The sequence below is a fragment of the Desmodus rotundus genome, chromosome 2, assembly GCF_022682495.2.
Source record: "Desmodus rotundus isolate HL8 chromosome 2, HLdesRot8A.1, whole genome shotgun sequence".
In the NCBI taxonomy this organism is placed as follows: domain Eukaryota; kingdom Metazoa; phylum Chordata; class Mammalia; order Chiroptera; family Phyllostomidae; genus Desmodus; species Desmodus rotundus.
Window position 1 is genome coordinate 24,009,971 of NC_071388.1, and position 22,032 is coordinate 24,032,002.

The window sequence follows — 22,032 nt, forward strand, 5'->3', positions numbered from 1 at the left end:
GACGTCACAAAGGAACAATCACAAAAGTCTTGGGTTTAGGCTGTCCGGTTGTCCTGACACAACAAGTCCCCTGGCTCAGAGAATCAGCTCCCTGTATATAACTTGGAACCCAGGTATAACTTCCTATTAAAGATGAAATCTAATAAAGAATTAGCCATGAGAGGAAGCATACAATGAAATCAAGCCAATCATCACCATCTTTATATCTTACTAAGTTAATGGTTCAAAACTTTTTTTTTTGGTACACGATTCCTGAATATATTCTGCACTCCCTACCTTACCCTGTAGTGTTAGGGGTAGGCAGCCGCTCCACATCTCCAAAAGGTGACTGGGACAGCAGGGCCACCAGTGCTGCTGACACCCCCCCATTGGGTTTTACTTCACGAATCTTAATGCCACACATGCAGCCTTTCTCTACCCAGCTGTTGGCCAGAGCAGAACAACTTGCAACCAAATGCAAAGGCGTTACTGGGATGATACAAAAAGAGAGTTGTGGGTTTTTATCTTCTCTGCACCCAAGAGTGAGCACAACGGTTGCTTTCGGGGCACTATAGGGAGACTCCACCTTTTCTACCTTCTCCGGGATGGAGGACTGAGGGCATATGTTGCCTCTTGGTTCAGTATTTGTTTCTGGAATTTTATCTTTTCATTTTACTATTACCCTCTAATAAACTGATGCATCCACTTTGCAAAATACAAGAATATATGGACTTATTATGTGTGCTTATAAACACACTTTTCGATAAATGGTTCTTTTTATTTTCCAGTACTCTTCATTTTCATCTCATTAATTTTCAGGTTTCAACAGTTATTTTTTTAAAGTAAGGATTTAAACATGAAACAGTAACCCTAGGTAGAGAACTAAGGTATTTTGATATCTCATAGTTATTCTTTCTGTTTTTAGTAGTTATTTGACCCTTACAAATGTTTAGAATAGCCAGTCACTATTCCTGTTTTCTCCTTTGTTATAAAAATTATAACTCTAATATAATACACTGTGTTTTAATCATAAGCTATCATGAAGTCTTTATATTTGAACATAAACTACAATATGGATTTGTGAGATTCTTTTTTTATATTAGCATCCATATTTTGTGATGTATATGGTGCATCTATGTGGGGGGGTAAATGTATATATGTATATACATACATATATGTGTATTGTACATATAACATTTATACCTTCACAGAGATTTATATGAAGGCATTAAAATAACAAACAGGCACAGTCAGTCATGGTGTTCGTTATATATAAAGGTTATTGGGGATGCAAAGATATAAAAGATAGAAGAACCTAGTAATTGCCTTTAAGATCAGAGCACAAAGCATTAGTTTGGATTTTACAAGGCCAGCCAGCAACAAAAGAGCAGTAATTTATGAGCTCAGCGTAAAAGAATAGCATAATTGCATTAAAAATTAATGCTAATGAACACTAAAATGGGGAAGGTGGTTATGATGAAAGTTTGTATTCATCTTCTCTGGTTTGAATGATGGCTAGTGGCTTGATTAATGGCTTAATTTCTATCAATTAGCGGGGAAAAATCTCCTGCGAGACAAGGGTAAATTGAGCATTGAATTACATATCTTGCTTTTGTGTGCTAAGAAAAAAGAGCTGCGTATCTCTGATATTAGCCACAGTGACAAATGTGGTGTGCCCTGCGATGTCTGCATTAGCTCTCCTGACAGGCGAGTGGTGTGTGGTTATGGGGTGTTCGGAGATGGCTGGCAGGCAGCATTCACTGCCAGTTCCTTGGAAACACACAACTCTTCCATCTACAGAATTTTAATTAGAGTCAATAAGAATTCTAGGATTAAAATGGACAGCAAATGGCCGCTTCAGAGTTCGTATTCTGCCCTATTAATCTGGTAAACCTCAAATTACATTTCTTTCTTCTATCCCATTAAAATAAGAAAACTTCCAATAGCTTTCGCTTTGTTAGAGTGATTATTTCTTACTTCTCCACCAAAGTAGATTTGACTACCCTTATTTATTTCATTTGAAACACACATAAGGCAGTAGTCTCTGTAGTTGGACTGTATAGTGGTTATTGGCTTAGCCAAACTCACAAACGCCGTTCTTGATTTTTGTAACAACAGTTTTATCCAATAGACACAGAACAGCTCTGAGTGCTGATTTACTACTTGGGTTGTTTTCAGGACTAAATGAAGAATGCCAGGTTTTCATATTTGTGAATAGAGGTTTTTGGATGTGACATATAATTCCTTTAAAAACTTTTTCAAATGTGAACGATTCTGAAAATATACTTCTGTAATCTAACTCAAGATAATGCCCAAAGACCAAGATAATATATACGGCATCTCCTCTACAAATAAAGCTACATTGCCTTTTACTGAATGAATAAGCATTAAAATGCAGAATAAAAACAACACCAGGAACATTTACTATTTCTTGGAAATGGATGGGAAGGAGGCAAAAAATAATTTGTTTTGGCAGGTGTGGGTAAAGAATTTATTTGACCAGGAAATAATGACTGGATCACAATTCAGAGACCGTACCCCTTTTCTATGGCTAACTAGTCATGTGACCTTGACCAAGGTTATTTAGCCTCAGTTTCTCATCCATCTGAGAATTTTAATAGTTTTATCTCTCATGGGTATGATAGTTAAACGAGGTAGTGCGTGTGAACTGCTTAGCTCAGCAGAGTGCCGCGAAGGTAAGCTTTAGTTACTGCTGCAGTTACTACTTCTGCTACCAACACGGCTCATCTGGCCTTTTTAACAACCATTTAAATGAAAAATTAGCCTCTGTGACTTTCCTCACTAGAAAGGCATTCCAAATATTGATGATCAAAACAAAGTGTCTGTAGACCTACAGACACTAAACTAAAACACGTTTGCCTTTTAACATGATGTCTACCACACTGCTACCATTTTGGACAGTTCGTGTTACTAGACATCCATTAGGAAGTAACAGGACCTCCCATCTCTTGAGTCAGTGGAGCCTGGGAGGCCATGTGCCAGCAAAGCGCTGCTTCCCCACTCACCCTGCAGCATTCAGCGAGTCAGCGTGGACTCCAGAGTCTCGGTGGGTGATGAAATTCAGCTGGCCTTTTGTGCCTTCTCAGAGATGTGCCCAGGCCTGTCCCCTCTTCCTATCATTCCCACAAGGCTGCCACACCACAGGTGATGCCACAAGAGCTGTGAGCTGAAGCTAGTTACTACCAGCTGAACTCAGATAAAGGTTGCCGCCTTCAAACCATACGGTCAGAAATGGAACTGATAGGCCAACTTTTTAGCCAGCTTCCATACCTTCACTACAATTACTAAGTTAGCATGCTTGTACTATTATAGTAATATCAGTCATTTACTAAGAGCTTTCAATGCGTCCTTAGCCTTGTACTGAGCACAGATATCATTTCCCAGATTTTCACAACCAGCTCCTGTACAAGATTGTTCTCTCTGCTCTATCATCATGTCAGAGAGTTCGTCCCTGGTGACCCCATCTGGAATTGCCCCCTTCCTCCATTCTAGCCCTCTGCCCTGCTCTGTCTTCCTTGATATTATATAGTTTATTTACAAGTTTATTATTTGTTTCCAAACCCTAATATGTCAAACAATGCCTAGTACATTAAATATTTGAAAGGGCAGGAGGGAGGGAGGGAGGGAGGGAGTCAACCTCTCAACTCTCCTGTCCTGTTTAGCTGTTGACCCCAGGCCTCAGAGGAGACAGCTGAGCCCACCACTGCTTGAACCTTGTGCCAAGGTCACACAGCGAGTAAGCGGCAGAGACCGGGTTTAACCTAGATAGTCTAAACCTATAGCTGTTAAAACTGACCACTTAAAGACATTTAATTTTTTATTATTTTTAATTGTTTTCAAGTACAGTTTACATTCACTGCTATTTCGTTTTAGTTCCAGGTGTGCAGCATAGTGGTTATCAGACAGTCATCTACTTTACAAAGTGGTCCCTTGATACTTCCGGGACCCAACGGGCACCATACATAGTTATTACATTGTTGACTTTTTTTCCTATGCAGAGGCATCTAATTTTTTCAGTTACAGAAACTTCTAATAATTTGACATTTCTTCCCCATGAAGTTTTATTTTTTAGTTTTACTTAATTCCTCTGTTTAGTTTTTCAACAAATGTTTACTGACAGCTTACTAAATAATAAAGCACACTATACCAGGTCCTAGAGTTGACGCAAAAGGGTATGTCCCATCTAGCTGGAGAAGTGAAGAGATTAATGTCAGTGCAAGGCAACGTACTGTGAGAGCCCCACGAATTATGGAAGAGACTCCATTCTCACAGGTGGCAAGGGACAGCATCACCAAAAGGTGGATGTTGGGCATGGCCTTAAATGACAGGAAGGGTTCAGAAAAATCGAGAGCATTCTGAGTAAGAGGAGCTAAATGAGGTATTCCGTGTGGATTTTGTTTTTAAGAATGCCTAGCCTGATACCTAGTTCACTTGCACTTATTAAAATGTTTATCAGAAATTCTTCACTGGTACATTCACAATAAAGTTATTCCTGTAACTTAATTTGATATGGAAAGCACTTTAATGTAAGATGACTCTGTCTTGGAGTCCATCCAAGGGGGGTTGTTACAGGAGACACTTCAGGAGCCCCATTGACATGTATAACTTGGTGCTGTAGCATAAGCTTCCTGAAGACTAACAAACAAGCCACATTCTCCTTAAGAAGCATTCTCATCTTTCAAATTATTCGTGGGTAGCAGCTCTGAAAATTTACGTCCAGGAATATGGGATGTAGGAACACGACCTCACAGTGTTGGGGTAGGATGGGTTTCTCGTCTGAGCTCTGTACGCTTTGTTTCGAAAGGGAAAGCAGTGGCTGTGTTTGGTTCAAGTTCAGGTTCATAACCAATTATTTTTAAAACTTTAGAATTTCAGGTCAGTTTTATGGTATGTTTTACTTGTTTATAAATTTTATTGAGCAGTTTTGTCTGTTTATTTATTAAATAGCCACTTTGCTGCTGTTTGCATTTTCTGATTCTTATAAAGCAAATGAGAATGCTTCACGTTTCAGTATCCGAACGTTTTGTTTTCAGTATCTATGTTGGACTCTGAAAAAGGATTTCACAGATATTTCCATTCTTGATGAAAATTTGAGTCAATTTAAACTGAAAGTAAGATATTCTTTTGTATTATTCATGTATTTGTAGCAGTACTATTAGTGCATAAATATTTTTTTCATGGAAGAGTAGCATAACTACCTCAATAACTGTGAAACCAACAAACCCAAACTCTTTGCAACATAAAATGCATTTTAACTTTGGGTAAATTCATAAAATATTAATATTCAAAAGGAGTCACTTGAAAATGAGATTTTCATGGGTGAGATTGAAGCTCCCATTCGCTTATACCATGATTACGTCTTGGGTAATAGTGCCACCTGCTGTTCTCAGCCTAGTATTGCTGCCAGTTTAGAGATCTGTTTATGTTTATAAATGGTGTACAGATTAAAATTCTGTCTGTTCAAATAAAAGGTTTATATTGGAGTTTGTATTTTTTATTTATAGCTTTAAGTTTGTGTATTATTTGATAATATCTTAAAAGAAAGTTCTGTAAATGTATCATGTGAAATTGATTGTCAAACATAGAACGTGAAGTAGCAGATGAGCCTAATTTTCATAATACAACATCAGCACTAACTAATAAAACATTTGATTTTAACTTTCCGCCACAAAAGTAACAAAATGATTTTCCATGCACTGAGATAGTGTCGATTGTTTCAGTCTGTACTGACTTGCCTTTCTGACGCTGTCTTTTTCTTATTTCACTGCCCTGAAGTGTCTCCCTTCTACAGCACCTTACAACCCCTGGGCAAGTCATTTTACCGACCAGCAGTGTGTTTACCAAGTGCTAGTAGATATTCCTTTGTGTTTCCCACATTAATATTTTTGAATCCCATCTTTTTAATTCTCCAAGTAACTTTGTCAGTTATATTTTTACCTCATATTGGATGAATACAAGGTACTTTGTATTCTAGGCATTCATGCCAAGTATATAAACAATGACTAGTTTTCATTCACATTTTTCTCAGTCTTAAAATTGGTAGAGAATTTTTAAATGACAAAGTGGCATGTATAACTTAACCTGTATTTAAAACAGTTGAGTACGCATTACTCATGTGTTTTACTGTGCTTCCCGAAAGGACAGGGTTACACTCACGACACGCACTTGAGGGCACTGATGGTAGAGTTTTGAGTGTGGAGCAGAGCACGGCAGGCTTATGCCTGCTGTTGCCACACAGGGTGGGGCTGACCTCTTAGGAGGCTGAAGGTGTAAATCTCCCGTGAATCTCTCAAATTTTAATTTAAACATCACTTTTGCTCTTTAATTTAAATATTATGCTCCTTAATTCAAATATCACCAGTAAAACAGTTCCCACGTTGAAAGGTAAAAGCTGTTGATTTATTTTCAGATTATAGGTCAGGCAGCCGGCTTTCCCCATCTGCCTCGTCACTTTGTAGGGTGATTGTAACAAGACACAAAGATAATGTTCTGTTTTTCTCTAATCTCCCTTTCTTTGTAATTTCTCCAGTGCTATTTTGTTAAGAGACTAGTGGCTGCATGTCCATATTTAAAGCTCTGAACACTGTGAGCTTATACATCAAGTACGGTTTGTGAGCTCACCTCTGACATTTACTACTAACGACATGCTTTGTAAATCCAAATGAGAGAATATGTTAAAGAAAAATTCCAAAGGGCCAAACAGTTGATACAGATGAGACATCATCCTGAAATCAGAAATATTTGACTTTTGCTTGCGAAATAATAGTGAGCTAATTAAGGCCTGTGCAAACGAATTTTCATATTGATAAATTAAAGCTGGACCATGTGGTACAGTATACAGTATAATTTTTCTCTGCTATATTAACACTAATAAAAATAGTATCCACTGGCATGAGATGTGTTAATATTAATAAATTAGCTGGGCAAAGAATCTCCTCTCATTTTATATGCTCAATTAGTACGCTGCATAATTAAAATCCACAGGAGCTTGTATTCTGCAGCATGTGGAACTATTAGCTCTTCCATGACACTCTAACGGCGCTTGCTTTTAAGTAGGAAAGTACATGCTTCGGAAGATGGGAGTGTTGGCTCTGGCGGCTGTTGCTTTCAAACATTCCATGCATGATTTCTCACAGGAGAGAAGGCTCGTTACAGCTGCCAGGGATGCATCTTTGGGAGCACTGTGTTTCTCTTAAGTAAACTGGAACTTGCACAAGACTATATAATTATAATTTGTGATTAGCCAAAGTCGAGAAAAAGATTTTTCATAAAATGTTCATTTTTACTGAACCAATGAAATCAAATTTTTTCATACTGTCTATAACATTTAACCTCTTCAGCTTATATCTGCTGGCATGTAAATATTACTTTGATGCAAATAATTCCACCTTCTAGTTACCAGTTATTACAGTTGTTTCTTAGAAAGCAAATCCAGCTGCTAACCATAGTCTAAAATCCCGGCATTTTTGGATGCCTTAGCTGAGTATACAGTAGCTCCTAATTTTGCTTTTTGTTCATTTTAGCTTAGAAGAAGGGTTTAAACAGCAAGAGTGTGAACCATAATGTTGCAGTTTTCCTGCCCAGCTACTATATGGGAAAAAAAATGAAACGGCACATGCATGTGGCTATTTATTAAAGCACTAATTGTAAATGCAAAAGACTGGAAACTACTCAAATGGCCAACAATAGGGCGTTGGTGGGGAAAACTATCATAAATCCTTAGAAGAGATTGCTACAGCCATGAAATAGAATGAGAAAGTCTCTATGTTGCTGTGGAGTGATAGTGAAGACATATTAAGTGAAAGAATATACATAGGGATATGTAGTATGCTATTTTGTGTAAGAAAGAAGAGAATATGTATAGTTCTATTTTCAGAAATAAACAATTGAAGGATAAAACCCAAAACTTAATAAAAATGATTACCTGTGGCTTGGGGAGAAAACTAGGAGAACAGAAATGGAAAGGAAATCTACACTTCTCTGATGTTGTTTTAAGTTTTTACTCTAGAACTATGCATTTTATGCAATTTAAAAAAACAAATATTAATTGCAAAATCAATAAAGCAAGACCTAAAAGTCAAAAATGAACTGAAACAAGCTAACCTAACTGTATATCAGGTTGGTAGCATAATTACTATAATCACATGGAGAATTATTTCAAGTGACTTTAAAAGTACAGTGTTTTGACAGTTCATCAGTGGAATAAATTCTAAGATTAAAAAGAACCATAAAGAAATTTTTAATTGTATTAATTCATCTTGTTGGTAATAGTAATGTTTGCCTTATAATTTTGAAATTAATACATACTCAATTCACATATATAGGAAAAACAATTATATGCTTTTGATCATTATCATTTAAGGCCTAAGTTTTTTCAAGACAGAGGACTGATATATAAATATAAAACCAAAGACTTTAAAAGTTCTGTGATCTTAAATTTGGTGGGTAGTATCAGCATGAACTCATAATAATTTTTGTCTTCTAAAAATATGTACAAGTTTTTCTGATACCCAAAAGAAAAAGCATTCTTACAAAACCTTTCATAAGTCAAAATGCCATAAAGCAAAGAAGCAACTACCATTAATTTATATGGAAAATTTTTGAGCATTCCCACACTCAAAATATAAGCTACAAATCATACCAAGTAGCCTATAATAATACCAACATGCAGTAAAAGAAGTGCCACTCGCTGCTCCGCTCCTGCTGCCTCTAAAATGACTCGCTGCAAAGCAAACGCTGAAAGCTGTTTTCGCCTTTTGCCTTTTTTCCATAAAAGTGAAAATCCTCTTCAGATTTTTCAGTTACTAAAAGCATGTACTAAGGTAGGTCTTTTGTAAACGTGAAGTGGCGTAATGGAAACTTTGGAAAAGCAGGGGGAATACATGTATGTCCTATCCCACCCACTGAAAAGGCTGAGAAACAGTGACAACCCAGTATTGATGAGCACCCCTACTGCCCAGGTTATTGTCTCTAACACCATTCCTCACTAAAAGGAGTCCAAGCTCGTTAGAGAAATGGCTAATCTCAAGTCTGGGATGGGAACTATTAGATGAGCCTGGAACGTGTTACCACACCTCAACTACTAGGGGTCATATCAGAAGGATGCCGGAACCAACTTGAAGAGGTTCCCACCACCCAAAGTTAGGATAATTGGAGCATCAAACCATGAAAATGACTACCATGGACTGAAGTGCATTAACTATCTAAACATTTATTAACTCATATTAGTCATCTTTGGGCCAAAACTGATTGAGGGAATGAATTAAACATATATTCTGCCTTTTCTTGTATAGACTATATTTTACAGTCACCAAATATCAATGAGGGAAGTTCTTCGTTATAGAGGAATCAGAGCTAATAAACGCAGGAAGAATAGTAGAACTAGAAAATCGCCATTTTGCAACCTCTAATGAAATGATAGATCTAAGCAACAAATATTAGTGGCTGCTGAAACGTGTAAGTGAGAGGTGGACGGAGAACTTCATAATAGAAGTTTCAGACGGACGTCACCCTGGACCCACTGTTCAAGCTCAACCTCGCTGCAAGTGGGAGCCGCGTACCCTGCTGTCATGCGATGGGAGTTACACAGCGGCACCTGTGCCGTATTCTGATCAAAGAAGTTGAAACTCAATCTTATCGAGCCTCTAGATCTAACTACTGGTTTACGCAAACTATGAGGGATAGAGGAACACGTTAAATGACACCACGAGAATGAAAAGAAGCCAAATCCAGAAGGTGCAACTTTTTAAAGGATAAACGATCCAGTTGTTTTGTCAATAAATAAATGGCAATGAAAGGAATTACAGTGGACTGGAAGCACGGGATTTGAGATACTTATTAACCAAGCGCAACGTGTAGACCTGGTTTAGATCCTGTTTGAAGCAAACCAACTGTAAATAGACATGTTTTCGGACAATCGGTGCAAATAAAACACGACATATAGAAGGTGATATTAAGGGAATTGTTGGTAATGCTGGATGTGAAGATGGTATTGTAGTTATGTTGCTGGTTTTTCTCTTTTTTCTTAAGCCCTGTCTGAGATGTCTACTGAAATATTTAGGGATAAACGTGGTATGATATCTGGGATTTACTTTTAAATACTCCAGGTCTACCCAAAAAAACCGAAATGGGGGTGGATAGGTTGATTAAGAATAACAGAAAGTTAATGACTATAGAACTGGAAGATGACTGCAGGTAGATTTATTGTGCTCTTAGTCCTTTTATGTGTATTTTCAAAATAAGGGGGAGGGGGCTGCTTGTTGTTTTTTCTTTAAGTCCCCCCGCCAGATTGGCCCAGATCAGCTGAGGTCATTGCAGCAGCGCCTTCTCAGCAGTGGTGTAGGTTTCAGGTGAGAGTCTTCTGTGCAGGGACGTTACATTTGCAGATCTTAGGGGAAGAAAAGTTTCTTGGTGTAGCTTAACCATAACTATAGCTTTTCATCCAGTTATATTTGTCTTTTCATCCAGTTAAATTTTGTAAGGCCAAAATTACTTCATAGAAAGAAAGAACACTGCTTAGGTATAGTGGCGTTAACAAGCTTTTATGCCAACATACACTGACATTGTACTTTTTTTTTAGACCAAACCACCCTGGTAGAACAAGTAAAAAGAGTAAAAGAAATTGAAGCCATTGAAAGTGATTCTTTTGTTCAGCAGACATTCAGATCAAGTAAAGAAGTCAAAAAGGTAAGTTTTCATCCAGGCATTATGAACAAGCCTTTAGATTCCAACTGAAGAGATGTTTTATTAATGGATTTCGCTTAAATGGAAGTGCTGCTTCTAATAGACAGATGAAGTGGGGTGAGAGCATGTCAGCGTGTTATTGAGAGAGAGAGAATGAACCAGTGAGAATCAGTTTAAGTTTAACTTGTCAAAAATGTACTGTAGAAATGTATCCGATGCCATTTTTATTTTAAAATTCACTGCAAAGTAAAATGTCAGCACAGGAGTTCTGTAACAGTAACACACGTTTCATGAACGTACATACATGGTTTCCTTTTCAGGTGTACATACCTACTTTTTGAATTGACGTTGGTAGAGAAAAATTAGAAAGGGGCTTTAACAATAAAATTATAATCCAAATAGTATCATAACATATGTCCACACTCTGGCCCAGATGGGTCTCACTTACTCAACTCTAGTAAAGGGGGCTTTCACCGGCATTTGTTTTCTGTTAAATATTTTGTTTATTCTTTCAGTCATCATTAGGGCTGTGTTTCCCTTTGGTAGGAAGAAGCATTCTACATGAAATACATGTAATTCTTAGTAACATACGTATAACAAAGACATAGTAGAGTTACAAATTATTCAAAAACATTTTATGTCTATAAATCATAGAAAGTAATAACATCAATCTGGAAAGCCTGGAATTAGCTAGTTTTAGGTTGGATAAGTATGACAGAGAAGCAGAAACTGCCTGGAAACATTATTAATTCAGCACTGTGAGTTGAGCCAGTTATAAATGTATTTAGTTAAAATATTTTACCAGCATTTTTGTTACTTTCCTCTAAAATCACAACCGAATTAGAAAAACCTAGGGTTTAGCAATGGGGAAGCAGTGGTGGAAAGCATGAAATGTAGAGTAAGACACACGTGGAACTGCATTCTGATTCCACCATTTACTGGCTGTGCATCCCTAAACTATGTCACTTCATTAAACATTGACTTCTCTTAGTCACTGCATTTCCCAAAGATCGGGAGAGCAGTGATGGGCCAACAATGAGTAAATTCACACTCCACTGAAACATGAAACACAGAGCCAATTTATTAGTTTAGAAAGTGATACCCTTTTCCAGTTTCTAAAGTCTGTGTCTACAGTGTAAGGTAGGAATTCAGAATGCCCAGGAAGCTGAATTATTTATTAGGAGATTACTTAGCACAGGGAGGTAAATTATCTGGAAGACTGTTTCATCCAGATCATGGGCAGACGAGCTGGGCTCTCCCTGACACATAGCAAAGACCCTCTTGAGGACTAGGTTACCCGTGACCCAGATTTCAACATCCTTCTCTCCTGGAGAGTTCTGCACTCGTGGGTATAAAGTGTGTATCTCTGATAAAGGCTTTTCTATACTAGCCACCCCTTCAGGTGATAGAGTCTTTCTTTATCTGTGTTAATTCCACTAATTAAGCTAGGGAGCTGTTACCAGAAAAGTGGCTGTTACTAATGACATGCTAGACATTGTGTCGTGTGCAACACCTATCGCTTTAACTAGCTTCCCCCTCTGCAATCATATTTCTCTTGTGAGTAGATCATCTGAGAGCTCCTGCCACAGCAGCAACCTCAGGAACCAAGATGCAGCCGGTTTTCAAACTGCTCTCCCTAATAAGCTTATTTCCAATTATTCAGCCCTAAAACTGTTATATCTGGCAGATATCCACCTATGTTTAAAAAAAGGGCAATTTGTTCTTTAACTTGGAAGTACAATTTGAAAACAATCTTTTCTAAACTGAACCACCAGGTGGCTGTACTACTCAAAGCCAGATACATGATAGTGACCCTGTTGAAGGGTTTCTAACAGTCAGATTTTCTCGAACAGTTTTCCTCACTTAAAGAAGCAGTTAGTGATTCTCCTCACACATTTTAAATTACATATTATTGAATAACTTCCATGGTCTGATTCAGACCTCTGAGAACTTCACTCATGTGTGCGTAAGCACTTCTCAAAGAAGTAGGGACTGTGTAGGTAAAAATATAATGAGATTGGTTGGTTTTTATAATAAAATGTTATCCCTGCCATACATTTGGCAACTAGAATAACAGCAGCCCACAATTCTTCAAGGCGGTTCTACACAGACAGCCAGTCTCCTAGCTAAGTCCTGTCAAAGAACAGCTGAGACACGCATAATGATGTGCTCTTATACTTCTGCACAGCAACAGGCTGCCAAAAGATGCCCTGGACCCCACTGGATTAGAGCATTTCCCATCTTTCCCTATGCAGAACATCGGGCTTTCCTGTTATATGTCCTCAGTTTTATGAAGAGCCAGCGTGATATCACTTACGTAAGGGCTGTGAGTCTTCTGGGCCCAGTATGCTGGAGGCGTAGAAATGTTTGACACTTGGCGAGGGGGGTGGGGGGAGGGGGGAGTATTGCTCCAAAATATCAGAGTAATGCTGCCAAATCAAATTTAACAAATATTTCTTTAAATATTTTTATGTCACTTGTTACAACCTGTGATTATGTATTTATTTGTTAGCAATCTGTCAGTCCCATTAGCAAAATGCAAACTCCAATTGGAGCAGGAAACAAGTATTTCATTCTCCCTTGTGTACCTAGTGTTTAGCAATTAGTAGTGCTCAGTAAATACTGATTAAATAGATGGATCTCTATTTCTAAGGTAAGTTATTCCAAGAAAGGATTAACTCATTCATGCATATTTCACTTTCTAGATGATTTTCTCAGGGAAATCTGTTTTGCACTTCATTCAGAGAAGTGAATGTTCAGAAGTAGAAGTCAAAAAGAAAATGGAAATTGAAAAATAATAGGTATAGAAAAAAAGCTAATACATTGAATTAATCTCCCAATCGTCTTGGGTTTTTATTTTCATTTTTAATTTCAACTTCTCATCTAATCCATTATATATTATCCCTGAAAATTTTCTGTTAATCAGCCACTTCCCTGGCTTTTTCCCTTCTTAGGAAGGAAATAGTGGAAGTGGCCCGGGTTAGCACATACTGCTGGCTCCTTCCAGACAGGAAGTAGGATTTACTAGTCCTTTTGTCCCCAGCACTTAACATAGTGCCTGGTACTTATTACCAGCAATAAAACGAATGCCGTACTGATACACGACATAACATGGATGGACCTTGAAAACACTGTGCTAGATGAAAGAAGCCAGTCACAAAAAACACACATATTATATGATTTCTCACGTATGAATGTCCAGAATAGACATCCGTAGAGACAGCAGATTAGTGGTTGCCTGGGGATGGGAGGGTTGGGGGGAAATGGGAGCAGTGACTTCTAATGAATATGGAGTTTGGGGGAAGATGATGGAAGTGTTCGGAAGTTGCTTGTGGTCATTGTTACAAAACTATGATTAGGCTAAAAACTCCGCAATTGTAATATGTGAATTAGATCCCAGTAAGACTGCTATTTTTTAAAAAATAACCTATGAATTTGCCTTTTATACCTAAAGAGGCCAACTAAGTGCTAGAGATTTGTTACAAGCTTATTTTGTAACAGAATTTACACATATGAAGTATTTTTTCAATAGTATAGACTCATAAGTACCAATTTCTTAAGAAAGTTATGCTGATCATAAGAAATAATAAACATTTTCCCAGTGTTTTTTGGAGGTTTTTTTGCTTCTTTTTAGGAATAATTATTTCTTCTTCAGTAATCTAAGGCTTTTTCATGATTAGTATCATCTCAGATGAAACTATTATGTAATTGTTATTCAAAATCAGAAATATTATTAATGTGAAATTCTGTTTATCATGATGCAATTAAATGCATTTTATGTTTCAGTCAGCAGAACCCAGTGAAGTGAAGCATGCAACTGCAGCATCAGGACCAGCATCCGGGGTTGCTGATCTACCCAGTAGTGAAAAAGAAATAGACCCTAACAGCATCCCAACTGCTATCAAATATCAAGACGACAATTCTCTGGCTCATCCGAATGTAAGATCCTTAAACCTTAAGACTGTTCATTGAAGTCTAGTTGACTGAAACTAATTCACACTGTTGTCCTTTTGCGTTGGGGACAGGAAGACTGTTGAAGGAAATGGATTCGTGTGTTCTGATTTACTAAAAACAGGCAGATAAGCCAGAGGGTGGGGAGGAGAGGGAGAATGGTGGAAAGAAGGGGAAGGCACTAGTCAAAGAACATGTCTGAATGACCCATGGACATGGACAATAGTGTGGGGATTGATTGACTGTGGGGGCGGGGTGTGGGGGGGTGGAGGAGGGCGAAGGGGGAAAATTTGGGACACTGTAATGCAATAATAAAAACCATAGGCAGCTGACCCCCAGCCCGTAGAGCTGGTGCATGTATTTGAATATGGTATGTCCAACACATGTTGCCTGACTTTTACAAGTAGTCTTTCTATGGTTCAGAAGAAGTGTCAAAAAGAAGAGTTTTGTATCTGCCACTAAAAGATCTAATTCACGCTCAGCTCTAGTGGATTCATTGGCTACGAGCATGTCACTGACATATTTTGCGACTTCTGTAAAATGATGCCACTTCACTCTGTCTCTCAGAAAGATTGTAGGAGATAAACTTCACAAAATAAGGTGTAAAGTTGTAAATCAAAAGATGTTGATATTAGTCCTTTTACTCCAAAACTATCTGATCATTATTAATTCCAAATAGATGATCTTCAGTTAAGAAGTCATCAAGAGTTAAAACAGTATCCAAATCTCATACTGAAAGACTATTTTATAAAGGCGATTTGCAGTATATGAGGTCAAATCCAAGTTATTGGCAGACAATAACATTTTTTCTTTCTTTTTTTTGAATTTCAGCTATTTATTGAGAAAGCTGATGCGGAGGAAAAGTGGTTCAAGAGATTAATTGCTCTTCGACAAGAAAGGTTAATGGGCAGTCCCGTGGCCTAAATAATATATGTGGTTGAATTAACAGTAACATTGAAAATTTAGGCTTTTAAATCCCAATTTAACTTTTTACTCATAGAAAGAATTGACCCAATTATATAAGAAGGTAATCTCATATCATTCTTTTCTCATGTGGGCTTAAATATTTGTTTATTTGAACTTAAACATTGTGAATATTAAAACTAGTATAAGTTGAGGAATGCATGAAATTGTCCTACTGTTAATAAAGCTAATCCTAAAAATATCAATCTTAATAAATAGCACACAGTAGTGTTTCTGAGTACAGTTTTTAAAATATCAAGTTGTCATTTAACGACATAGTTTTGATTAATCATATATAAGAATCAAACTCTATGCTATAAATACGAGATTTCATCTTCCATGTATTATGAAACCATTTTGAATCTTATATTTTACGTTACTGGAAAATTTTAGGCCCATTAAAAAGCACTCTGAACAATCTAAGCAGAATGAGCGTGTTAATATTAAAAGAATAATATATTTAATGAAAAACTGTGTAGAAAATTAAATACATTGATAATATATGGCTTAGAGATCAGGTTTTACTAAGCGCTTCTTTTCAACATGTTAGCAGAGCTCAGTTCATCCTTTTAGAAATCGCGTGTTCCTGCTAGACCTGACCACTTGGCCAAATACCCGTGATAGGGAAGTCGTGTCTGAGGAAACAGGTAAGAGTTCTCGCTTCGGTCTCACTTCACCATCTGCTGTTCCCTGTGGAGGAAGCCAGCTACTGTAATTCTGAGAAGCCTGTCACTGTAGAATGCCTTTCTCCAGTAGCTGAATGAAAATCAACAACACATGCCATCCTGAACATGCCAGAGATAAGGACCTTTGGGCCTTGTGTTACAAAACTAGTGTTCACCAGCTGACATCAATGTTTCCCTTTCCTATTTTGTTCTGTTGCCTGGTCTCACTCTAAGTTAGTCTCTGTGAAGACTGTACCTCAGGACATAAGATAAACATGAAGAGTTTGGGGGATAGGATGACCAATCTATAGGATATCGAATGATATCTTTTTTTATGTTTCTGAAACTATTAAAAGTCTAATTCCTGTTAAAAATGAACACTATAAAGACCGTACACTTAATTGCAAAGGGTATGGAAGAGAGACTGGTGATAACACACGTTTTCAGACAGAGGTTTCCACATGTTAAATAGATGCCAGTGCCCTTTTTTCCTCGGCTGTAAGTGCCCGGTATGAACTCAGGGTTGTATGGGTTTTAATCCACATATATACATTTTTAGTGACTTTAAAAAAGGATTACAGTTTCTGAAATATTTTGTATTTCATTCTTTCCATAATTTGTGAACAGTAAAAGCACTGTCCCCTTCTGGAAAGTACATTTTAGTGGCAAGAATACGGGCTGTCATTGGGCCCACGAAAGATTCTCCGAAGAACCTGGACTAGGCATTTTTCCTCAGTGTGACTGATGTCCCTCACCTGTGAAATAGTGGAAATATTGTAATCTACTTTAATTGCGAGTAATGCCAGTGTTCTTCTGTGGCAAGTTGCTCAAAATACAGCAGCTTGAACTGCAATAGATTTGTATTTTAAAGCTAAATTTTTCATGAAGATAGAGAATCCGTTTTCTTTTTAATAACTAAACTTTCCTCCCTGCAGGAACTCAATGACTGTTCCCCCTTCTTCCTGACTCCTTTCTAATATGATTCATTCTAATGCATTATTAGCTGCATTTACCTACGTTCCTGTTGAAGACAGGAACTATAGCATTACCACACAAGCCAAATCAAATTTAATGAGAAAGACTTCAGACAACACTATCAAACATATCCCCAAACTCAGGCGAGGTGATGCAGTACCCTAACATGCCTTTAGTTCCCTAACAGAATGAGCCTGTAGAACAGAACAATACCTTTCATGTCACTTGAATAATGATAATAATTTGGACCTAAATGAGACCTCCAAGTGTTTTTCGAAATGTTGACTTTGTGTACAATGACGAGTACTAAGTACACAAGTTGGATTTTCATTCCTGAAGTGAGTCCATTCTCAGGGAAAATGAGTAAGAGCACTTTTTTTCTGGCTCTCCCTAGTTAAAGGGAGGGATACAGAAGTATCTAAGGACAGAACACCTAGAGCCATTAGTCTACTTCCCTTCAGCATCCCCGCGTGTGAAATGAGGATACTGATTGTGGACTTGCCTACTTTGACTTTTCAGTAAAATAACCTAAAAGAAAGCCCTTCATAGAAAAAGTTTACCATTTATGCCGGTGTGACATCTTGGCTTGGTAACCATCTTAATGAGACATGGAACAACTAGTTGCACAGAAAACAACGGAAAAGGCTGTACCCCAGCTTCAGTGCAGTGCACTCCCCTTGCGTGTGTTTGAATGGGGGGCCCCGTAGGCCCCTTCCCGCTGTCCCCAGCCGTCCCTGATCCCCTTGCCTGCCAAGACCACAAGAAACCCTGCTTGCTCTGCAGTTACTGCCCTAACTGACTTGAGGAGTCTCAGGTCTTCTTCGGTCCGATTTACCCACTTTTCAAACTTTTTTTTTAATACCTAGCTTGTTCTAGGCACAAACAAGGGCAGTTGGGTATACAGAGGCTTCATTGTGATGCCCCCAGCATATATGTGATGTAAGAGAGAAAATATCTAGTGGCAGAGGACAGGGCAAGATTGCAAAGAGGAAAGAAATTACTCCAAGTTACCAAATTAAGGTGGGCTGAATGGAGGAACCACAACGGAATGAAGACTCGAAAGGAGAAGAAGGCGGCTGGGAACGCTGGCAGTTCTACCCAGGGAAGAGTCCCTTTCATAAAAGACCCAAGTGGCCCTTCCCTCTCAATCTTATTAAAAATCCAGGAAACAATTTAGGTTCCTGGTCACTCTCTGGCATTCCCTGTTCACTTCTTCCTTCCAGTGGAGAACTGGCTGAATAAGCCAGCCCTTCATTTGGCCACTAGCATCAACAGGCTTTGGATCACTACTGCTTGTCCGCCAAGATGACATGAGCCGAGCTGTGTAACGGTAGTCAAAGGAGATTTTCAGTAGCTCTAGGAAAGAGTCACATCCGCCAGTAAGGCCTTGCACAGCCACTGGACCACTGCATGTTCCCTGGCACTCTGGTTTTCTACTGTGTTACACAAATCATCAGTTTGGAGCTGAAGGACACAGTTCACTTACCTGTGGTGAGATCCCTCCGTAAATGTCCATCAGTGAAAATCATTAAGTGAGCAAATGAGATAGGAACAAAAGGTAGGAATGAAACAAGACATGGGACATTTTTGGTCCCCAAACCATGGGTGAATTGATCTAGAATTCTTATACCCATGTTACTCCTTTGTCCCCCCATTTCCCAACCCCCATATTCCTGGTCAGTATTACAGAAGAGATTTTAAACCAACTCTTGGCCGTTACTCAATTGATACAGTGCTCAAACTGTTTAGAAAGTATCTAAATGCCATCCTTTAAATGTAAGCCTTACTCTTCAGAACTCTCTTGTGGAATAAATGGAAAAACAAACCATCTTGATAAGAAGTGTCTGAGTCTTTGCAGCAGAACGGGAATAAAAACAAGGTGAGAAAGAACACTGAGTTCTCAGGTCATCTTCATCTTTCCTCACAGGGATGGACGTTGGTCAGTGTGTTCAGCCTTTTTGGTGGGTTTTTTCCTAAATCAGAGAAAATGTTCTGTCAGAATATTTTTAAGTTATTTTTGCTATTCTTGTATCCCCAGAATCTAGCCCATGCCTGACACAAGATTTTCAATAAATATTTTTCAGTGAAAGAAGAGTGGATTTGTTTATCCCAAATGGGCAGTCTGTTTAACAGTCTGGTTATTTAAGTTACTCACGTTATTTGGAGCCAGTGCAAAAATAAATAGGTGTCAGGGTGTATACACAAAATAATTGAAAGCAGGGTCTTGCAAAGATATTTCTACACCTATGTCCAAAACAGCATTATCCATAATAGCTAAAACATGGAAGCAACCCAAATGTCCACGGATAGATGAATGGGTGAGTAAAATGTGGTACATACCTACAGTGAAATATTATTCTGCCTTGTAGAGGAGGGAAATTATGCTGCAATACGGATGAACCTTTAGGACATTATGCCAAGTGAAATAATCCAGTATGACTTACTTGAAGTAGTCAAAATCGTAGAGACAGAAAGTATAATGAATGGAGGTTGCCAGGGGCTGGGGGAGGAGAAAGGGGGAGTTCCTGTTTAACGGGGACAGAGTTTCAGCTTTACAAGAGGAAAGAGTCGTGGGTGGCTTCTCAACAGTGTGAATATTTAATACACTGAACTGTACATTTAAAAATGGTCAAGATGGAAAATTCCATGTGTATTTTACCACAATAAATAGATGTAAATCTACGTACACATATATAAAATAAATAGATGAGTTTTATAACCCAATTTGTTGTGGTTTCTCTGATTTCTATCTCCAAATGTCTCGGAGGGGACAGTGACCTTTGGACGTCAAGGAGAAGTGCAGAGGACGTCGTGCCTTCTCTCTTACATTAGGGACTAACGACAGGGGCTAGACTTTGCTAGTGCCGTACTTGCCAAACTTTCTTTCGGGCCCGATTTTCTTACTGTGTAAATACTATTTCAAATGATGTGGATGTGGTCATTCAGGGTCCACGTACTGTCTCCTGTAGGAGGTGGTTCTCCCTTGCAAGCCATAGGTCAATTTTCAGGAAATAAAGGCTACCAATATTGTAAGACAACACTTCAAACTCAACAATGTACCATTTTATTTTTAGGTCTTGAAAAGGAATGGCAAAATGATCCTGCTGCAGTTCTCAGAGTGATGAACTGAACTGACCCTCTCTTATTAGCATCTCGTAACATGGTCCTCAGGCTTCAACCCCACCATGTAAAAAACCTAGTGTAGCGCGCACCACCTTCGTGATCATTTAAAACGAACAGCTAAAATCCCATGTCCTAAACAAAACCCATAACTACAGTCTGTCTACCTGTGTATGTTCCACAAAAATTGCCATAAACTTAAAACCAAATGGAAAACATATATATTTGAGAAACCAGTGTTTTCCAAACACCAGCACCACAGATTGGATGACTATATTAATGACTGGGTAAATTTTTTAAAAAACAGATTCTATACCTGGATTACTTATGTAGCCCCATTGGAGTTTTTCTCTTTCCTCTTCCTGCTATGGTAAGTCTAACTGACCTGCAGAAGATAACTCGTGATACTCATTTATTAATAGTTTGGGGAAAAATAGTTTTTGTTTTGAAATCCTGTGTATTGGAATCAGCTGCAATCTCATTATATGACATAAAAATGGAAAGTCATCCAAAGTTATACTCTCTGATAAATGTACTTATCTCTGTTGAAATATTTCATTAAAAAAATATTTATACATCTACCGTAGAGCATAATTAGCAGCCCAGGCCATGTCACTCAATAGTTGTTCCACCAGAAACACTTGAGCCTTCAAGGAGAAAACCATTTTCACGTTAACACTTGTGCTCCAACGACCACACCTTTCGAAGACCATGTGTGCTGTTTTCAGCACGGGTGCTCGGAGACTTTTATTTCACTTGCTTTATAATTAATAAGAAAAGGTGACACGTGATTGGTAAGTAGATTGGCGTTCACCACAGCCCAGAAAATACCAGAGACGCAGTTTCTACTTGGGGCCCTTAACTCCACATCCCACTAAGTATTTTATCTTGCTATACAATTCCCAACAGACATTGTTCAATTAATTTCTAAATCCCTTTGAAAGGCATTTACAGAGACCTTAGGAAGCTGTGAGTTATAAAAATATTGTGCTTTTTTTCTTGTTTTTTGAAAAACCCATGTTAGAATTCTCACAATCTATGACAAAAAATCTGTTCTTTTACTAACAAAGGCAGCATGGATTTGAGATGTATTTTTACTTTTGGAGTTAAAAAAATCAATATAATTTAAATGTCAGTGAGGGTTTGAATATTGGATTCCAGTCCAGATGTGCAATTTTTTAAAATAAATATGAATGGCCACCATTTACTAATTCTCTTTCTGCTAATCACTTTCACATTCTTTTCAATATTCATGTACACATTTTCTAGAAATTACATAAACACGGCAGTGAATGGTCACGTACAGTTTATTAAATCTGCTCATTTGCCAACCTTGTATGAACACAGGCAACCTGATTAAAGAATACACGAAATAAAAGTTATATCAAGAATTAAGCTTTCTATGTGTTGGTTTCATAATTTTGTGATTTGCATTTTATTTTTTCATTGGAAAATACTAAAAACACAGAAGGAAAGTAAATTGACTCATATGCAACCAATCTGTGAGTACAAAGAAGTGCCTGCCCCTCGTGTTCTGCTGCTCTGTCCTTCGGTGCCGCCTGACCACTGTCCTTCCCGACCTCTCCCTGTGTTTAAACACACACAGCTCTGGGGATAATGGCTGTCTGTCGAGACCACGAAAACACGTCGGTGTGCCGTTAACGTTTTTCCCTGA

General features: G+C 38.1%; 1 protein-coding gene across 2 annotated transcripts in view; it reads left to right on the forward strand.

Moving 5' to 3' along the window:
* RSRC1 (arginine and serine rich coiled-coil 1) overlaps window positions 1–20,007 on the forward strand; it is a 315,530-nt gene extending 295,523 nt beyond the window's left edge. Inside the window, exons 8-10 of one of the 2 annotated variants that reach the window (XM_045197288.3) lie at window positions 10,580–10,686; window positions 14,470–14,622; window positions 15,466–20,007. In XM_045197288.3, coding sequence (XP_045053223.2) covers window positions 10,580–10,686; window positions 14,470–14,622; window positions 15,466–15,558 — 353 coding nt within the window. In that variant the 3' untranslated portion in view covers window positions 15,559–20,007. The remainder of the gene's footprint in view (window positions 1–10,579; window positions 10,687–14,469; window positions 14,623–15,465) is intronic. The other variant, XM_024563047.4, reaches the window with a different exon arrangement.
* The last annotated feature ends 2,025 nt before the right edge of the window (window positions 20,008–22,032 follow it).